Raw genomic sequence first — 7,157 nt, 5'->3', positions numbered from 1 at the left:
GTGGTGAATAATAAGTTGGCCTAACTAAAAATTCCCTCTCCACCCGATGAAATAGCCACCGAGGGACGAGGAAAACATTTTCTCTGTCGAAAGACGGGGATGAAGCTGCTCGTTTAAAGCATTACGCTTCCTAACATGCCCACATTTTGGCTTCTAAGCCACCTATAAGTAATCGTTATAAAGCGATTTTGTAGAGCAACCAAATGTCAACCACCCGAACCTGTGCGAGGTCAAATGGATTACCCTTATATAAATACCATTTACATCCAAAAATGATTTTACCTCGCATTAAACAGTGTTTTTTTTGCGTTTTTTCTCTATTTTGCCTCCTTTTGTATTTCCACCCCATGGCGCGTTTTAATCTGTGTTATCAGTTGTTACGTCATTTTACTGACTGCATCGGTATTTACTTGCAGCAGTTTCGGCTTGCTTAGTACACCACTTGCATAGAACAGTTGGTTGCAGTTTTTTCAGCATACTTTTTGACTTGTTTTTAGATACTGATGATGCTTTTAGTAGCGAAATATCTTTATCATATTATAACATCCATACACACTGATTTTCAGTTTACTAGGTTCTGTACTTAGTTCAATATTTATCATTGATGTGCATCCAGAATTATTTGTTTATCACCATTCGGATTCAGGCAGGTTCTGTTATTCGAAAGAATTTTTTTAGTCTTGGCTAGGCCTACTACTTTGCCGAGTATAGGAAAATAGTAAACTTATAACTCTTAGCTTTTGTAAAAATGCACCGCGAATTTGATTTTATTTACGTTGTGTGCCATGTGTAATGTGTTAATAAATTACTTGGCTAAACTTTAATCCAATATGTCGCAGAAGGTTCAACTTGTTGTTGCAGGATTTAGCATTGTCTTGAACAAAGTTTGCAGAAATAACGAAAATGATTCTTCGAAGTCCCATGCCTGATGTCGTTATACCAGATGTAACATTTAGCGAGTATGTCTTCAGTTTTTTGCAAAGCCACGGAGACAAAATTGCATTGGTGGGTTTGACAACACATCGTTTTATTATACGTTTAAAATTATGGCATAAATAATATTCAGATAACCTGGACACTAAGGTAGTGTTTTGTAAACCACATGGCATCCGTAAAGAAGTTTCAGAGGTTTGTGGTCTGTTAATTTTACATATCAAATAAAACATTTATGAGGAAATTTGTACTTTAACTAAATAATATGTTATTTTTTGCAATTAGTTGGAAGCTGACGAGAATGGCAGGGAGACTACATACCGACAGCTCTACGACAGCGCCATCTTGTGCGCGGCGGCTCTGAACAAACTTGGGGTGAAAGAGGGTGACGTAGTTGCAATTTCGCTTGGCAACAGACGTGAGTACGTAATAGTCGTCCTGGCAACGGCAGTCTGTGGTGGAATTCTGACAACTTGCAACCCAAACTATACCGAGGGTAAGTTAATATGTTGTTTGAAATGATTTTGGTGTTGTTTTATAATGCAGACCTGTCGAACGTTTTAGTATTATAAATATTTTAAAACTACTTTTAATTACATTATATTAAATACGAAAAAACTATTTCCGCGCTTGTAACGAAAACATGGTGAATTAAATGGTAGATCAGGACAAAAACTTACATTTGGCTAACATAACTTCATTAGTGCTCCTAAAGTGCAGTCATGCATACGATATTTCAGAGGAGGTAACCAAACAATTTTCCCACTCAAATCCGAAGGTGGTGTTTGTGGAAACCAGTGGATTTAAAAAAATGAAAGCGGTTGCAAATAGAGTCGACTCCATCAAGGTAAAACTTTACAAGAGTATGTATCTTTTTCTAAAAGTATATTATAATGCAAAACAAATAGCCAATTGCGTGAAATATGGCAGTTTCGTTTGTTCCATAAATACAATTTTTTTTCTCAACCCAATTTACACTTTTTTGCTGCCTACAGCATGTAATAAGTAATTATGCACTTGGTTGTTTATGCAGAATATATTTACCGTGACGCCGGTACAAGGATCGACGTCATTTAGCGAGCTTTTATCCAAGGCCGATCGATCAGGTTGGTTTACGTTTACGAAATGAACAGTGTGAATCGGTGGAAACGTTAAACCTGGGATAAGCCCATAAATTTGCGTAACGGTTTATGCAGAAAATATTTCGTTGATAGAAGAACTGTTTCTGATTTTTTATATGGTAAAGGGAATATAAGGTTCAACCGCCTAATGGTTAAATCTAAATTAACATGTATCCATCAGCAATGATTCTCCGCTCCATTATAAAAACTATAATATTTGACCTCATACTCGTTATAATGAACAAAGCAAAATCTTAAAATGGGTAATATTTAAAAAATATGTTGCAAATGTTAAACTTTATCTGTAGGGCTTTAAGCTATATCGCATAACTTAGCAATATTATATCTCACCTAATCCGCGGCTGTTCTAGTCTTGAATAAAGTGTATGGTGGCTGCATCACTCTCAGACTGAACAATGACCATTGAAATACGCCAGAATTGATAGCGATTGCTTTCACTATATTTCCCCCACAGACTATCCGTTTGACAGAAGGCCAGAGAAAAGGGAAACTCCTTTTTACTTACCCTACTCCAGTGGAACAACTGGTCTGCCAAAAGGAGTCATGTTGACTCATCAAAACTTGGTGACAGTTACATTGCTGACAGCGTGAGTGTTGAACCCGTTTTTTAACCTTTCGCCTTAAACAATCGTATTTATTTTAGTATGATTTTGTATTTATAACGCTTATGAAAAAAACATATAGTCCTTTCAAATCTTTTCGATAAAACAAATGTAGGATTATTTTTGTAACTATAAGAGACCCCTATATTGTCAGGTTTCTTTACCTAATATAATATATTATTTTGTTAGAGCTATGAATATCAATTCAAAAAAAGATAGTTACTACTTGGTCCTCCCCGTGTTTCACATCTTCGGAACGATGATGACTTTCTGTTCCCTCATACAAGGAATAAAGCTTGTTATGCAGCAAAGGTTTACCGTTAAAGGCTTCCTTGAGTCCATTCAGAATTACAAGGTACAAAAACTTCTAGCATTATTATATATTGTAACGCACAATCCCTGAAAAACTTACCGCAGTTGCATTGACCAACTGTAGAATATTTCCGTAGTAACCTTTAGCCAGCGGCCGAACCAAATTATTTGTTTGTGAAGGGTATAAAAAGTTCGAGGAAACGTCGTCCGAAAAAAAGTCCTTCAAGTGAAAAATTTTATTTATATTTTAGAAAGATACGTTAAGCATTGAACACATGTCTAGCATTGCTTGATAAAATGTATTTATCAAGATAATTTTGGCAAACAATGATAGCGATTTACCGCCACAGCTGTATGGCGGTATAGAAACAATTTGGAAAGTTTGCAGAAAACGCATTATATCACGCTTTTTTATCTTGTTGGCTAAGTGTTACATAAACATTTTACAACACGTTTTAGATTCACACAAAGTGACGAAACATTTCAATATATATTAACTTTTCAGTACATTATGGCGTTCTTCCTGACACAAATTGGAACACTATAATCAGTGGCATTTCAAGGAAATTCTGTCGTATGACAGCCCCAACCAATTTGATCAACTTGTAAATCTGTACAATGTACTAAAAAAGAGATATATATTTAACCTAAACCTAGACGTACAGGGCTACAGGCGTCATGTCGAATCATACAACTTTCTGTCTAGGTGTTCAGATTTCCCCTTCTGAACATACCAGATTGCCAAATCGAACGTAAGGCATTTCAAAGATAACCGAAAATATACTCTTTCTAGATAACTAAGGTAGCAGCGGTGCCCCCGATGATTTTGGCGGTTTACAACTCGCCTCTTCTCTCCTCTTACGACACCTCATCTTTGACAAAGATCAGTTGTGGAGCGGCTCCACTTCCGGAAGTCGTTGGAGAAGAGGTTAAGAAGAAGCTTAACGTTCAACTGAATCAGGGTATCATTGGGTTTTATATGTTGGTCTACAAGAATTTGTTTTTTAATTGTGGTAAACATAGACAAGTTATTAGATTGCGTTACTTAGAAGCAAGCTGTATTACGTTTGTGTTATTGCGCTTTATATTGCGTTGTGTTATTGCGTTTTATTTTTTTATTAAATTGCTTATAATCGGACGAGTTTACCAATTTTATTAGTTCAACAGTTTACTTATATATCAATGACATGAAATTGACTTGCTCTCATAGTGACTTGAATGGGACTTGACTTGGGCAACCGATGACTTGCACTGGGACTTAAGCCATTTTAAAATGACTTGTTTACAACAGTGTTAGCCTATTTGAACGAGAAATGACTTTATTTATTTGTCAGGTTGGGGTTTAACTGAAGCAGTACCTCTCGTGTCGCCAATCGACTCGCAAACACCACTACGCTCCATTGGACGGGTTCTCGCTAATACTTTGCTGAAGGTAAAAAAAAATTCGTTTTGACCAAAAAGCGCAATAAAAGGTCAACGAGTCAAAAGATGGGAGGTGGTAAAAGTAGTCAGCAGCATCAATTCTTGACTACCTAAAAACTTATTAGGTAAACCAATCAAACTACTAATAAATTTTAGGCATCTTACAAAAATCAGTTTATTTAAATAGATATAGAACTCGACTAATGTACTTTTGTCTCTATTTACGTCAACCGATAATTACACAGACAATGTTTTTATTAGTTTGGTCTTAAGTACCCGACCAATAATTTAACTGAAGAGTCTAGCGATTGTATTTGCAAAGGTCGTTGATACGGAAACTGGGCGTGAGCTGGGAGCAAATGAAAATGGAGAAATATGCGTGAAGGGACCCCAAGTAAGAGTTTGATATATTTCGTATCGCAAATTTTGCTAGTATTGTTTTGCATTTTGAAAATATTTGGCTAACATGTGATAGTTTTACAAATCAAAACATATCTCCTCTGGTAATCTTAATGACAATCATTAACCCTGACGAAGGCGGCTTGAATAGGTTGCCGAAACGTTGGTCAAGAATTAAAATTAGCAGAGGAGCTGTGTTTTGATTTGTATTAGTATGCCTGGTAGCAATAGTTTATATATTTGATAGTTTGTATAGGTGTAAATCAAAATTGTACAGCAGAATAACTAACAGAAAAAACAAACAGAATGTTTATGTGATGTGCTACAAAGCTTTGCAATGAAAAACTTAGTAAGACTTTAATCCCCCTGTTTTAAGGTTATGAAAGGCTATTATAAAAATCCACAAGCCACTGCCAATGCAATCGACGTAGATGGTTGGTTTCACACTGGTGACATCGGATATTTCGACGAATTTGAACAAATCTACATTATCGATCGCTTAAAGGAACTTATTAAAGTTAAAGGCTTCCAGGTAGCCTAAAAGAAAAAGAAATTTAAACTACAGCGACAATCAAAATATAATAGTCCGCTATTTCTTACATGCCGCGAATATATATCAGTCGAATGAAAACCAGGTAGGATATTAACCTTTTTCTGTGTTGTATTTAGGCTACATCCACTTATGAAACTGAGAGGGTTTAAGTTAAACGTAATCATTTGAACTACGGTACTGCCAAAGTACATCGCTTAAGGCTTAAAAAGTCGTAACATGGACAGCGGTTAACTTACAGGTGGCCCCAGCCGAATTAGAGGAAATACTGCTGAGTCATCCCAAGGTGACTGACGCAGCGGTCATCGGAGTGCCCAACGACGAGTCAGGGGAAGTACCCAAAGCATTCCTCGTTGCAAACGACAAAAACATGAGAGAATCAGAAATTCACGAATATTTGAAAGGTAAATGAATTATTATAAGATGATATGAATGATTTGGCTCACCAGACTGATCAGGAAACAAGTATACTTTTAACGAAAATATGTTTTAGTTCGCTTATTGTATACAACTGGTCATCATCTCAGAAAAAATTGACTTTTTTACTCATCCATCATATTGCTCGACCTAAACATCAGTAAATCTCTAAGCACAACTACAACCTTTTACCGCGTCCGACGAGCGCAGTACCAAATTTGGAGACTGAGAAACCCGAAAACTGTAAATCGTATGGAACAGCATGTGGTAGAATAATTGCCAACCACGTATTGTTGAGGAATAAATTATATGACACCTCTATCGCTGAATATCCACCTAATTTTACTTAGGTAAGTTGGTAAATACCCTGTGAAGTTTGAACCGGACTCGGCACATTTAGTTGGGATCGTAGGCTACTCTGGTTGTTTTCAAACGACTCCGCAGCCCTGCTTTAAAGTACGTGCTTTAAGAGGCCTAAATAGTTTGAAAATCGATTAACTGCTTATCAGCCAAAACTCGCGTAGGCCTAATCATAGTTGGTTTAACTTCATCCATTTAGGACAAATTAACAAACTGTGGTATTTTACATTTCATATTAAAAGCATCGCTGGTATGTTTTTAAAAAAGGAAGCCGCTAAGATTTCGTTGAATGTATACTAAACAATTGAATGTTGCAATGCAGGCCAGGTTTCGTCATACAAGTACCTCAAGGGTGGAGTTGTGTTCCTTGACGTCATACCGAAAAGCGCCAGCGGAAAAATCTTGCGCCGGCAGCTCCGTGATAGGGAGGCAAAATCAAAACTTTAAGTCGTTTTGGAAATTACTTTCCTATGAAATAGTTATCCTATTAAACTACGTTTTAATCGCCGATATTGCAATTATACCGTGTTGATATCGTATTCTATATTCAACAATTTATCGCTTTTTGGCGAACATTTACTTTTTGCTCTAATTTTTTGGCAACTCTAAAGCCGCTTTTATTTAAACAAATTAATTGTTGCAATAAAAGAACCTATGGAAATTTACCATCGCTGTGCTTCCGAGTAATGGCGCATTGTGGCCAATAAATAATGTGGCAGCAAAATTATTGGCAAAACGATTTCCACTCAAAATCGATTTTAGGTCGTTCTGGGGTTTAAATATTGCGTGTCACCAGGGCCGGATCACGCCTTTTAGAGGCCCGAAGCATTTGAGACTTTGGCGCCCTATTTTTGTCATTCTAAATATAAACAAAATACACGTTATCCGAAATTGCTTTCAGAATTCACTACTAATTGACGGTCAAAGTTTTTTGGAATTAGTTCTCAAAAATTTATAGAGGTTTAAGATGATATGAAAAAGCAAAAATTTGTTTCACCTGGGCCACTGTTAAGTCGGGAT

The 7,157-nt window shown here is 36.5% G+C and overlaps 1 protein-coding gene across 1 annotated transcript; it reads left to right on the top strand.

The window, feature by feature from the left end:
* The first annotated feature begins 863 nt into the window (after positions 1-863).
* On the top strand, positions 864-6,584 carry LOC146133236 (uncharacterized). Its single transcript, XM_083397692.1, has 12 exons — positions 864-1,005; positions 1,219-1,429; positions 1,674-1,780; positions 1,967-2,039; positions 2,530-2,662; positions 2,867-3,032; positions 3,783-3,951; positions 4,324-4,421; positions 4,734-4,805; positions 5,187-5,342; positions 5,602-5,764; positions 6,460-6,584. The coding sequence occupies exons 1-12, from the start codon at positions 904-906 to the stop codon at positions 6,582-6,584; spliced, it is 1,575 nt and encodes a 524-aa protein (XP_083253818.1). The 5' UTR covers positions 864-903.
* Positions 6,585-7,157: the final 573 nt, after the last annotated feature.

Source organism: Ascidiella aspersa, chromosome 9, assembly GCF_963924565.1.
Source record: "Ascidiella aspersa chromosome 9, kaAscAspe10.2, whole genome shotgun sequence".
Lineage (NCBI taxonomy): Eukaryota > Metazoa > Chordata > Ascidiacea > Phlebobranchia > Ascidiidae > Ascidiella > Ascidiella aspersa.
This window is presented reverse-complemented; position numbering and strand designations above follow the sequence as displayed.

What these genes read in the sequence shown, in the direction of transcription:
- LOC146133236 (XM_083397692.1), top strand. Translation starts at nt 904, where the DNA reads ATGATTCTTCGAAGTCCCATGCCTGATGTCGTTATACCAGATGTAACA. An exon ending in AGTCCATTCAGAATTACAAG is followed by an intron (nt 3,033 to 3,782) that starts GTACAAAAACTT and finishes TACTCTTTCTAG; the next exon opens with ATAACTAAGGTAGCAGCGGT. An exon ending in TAACGTTCAACTGAATCAGG is followed by an intron (nt 3,952 to 4,323) that starts GTATCATTGGGT and finishes TTTATTTGTCAG; the next exon opens with GTTGGGGTTTAACTGAAGCA.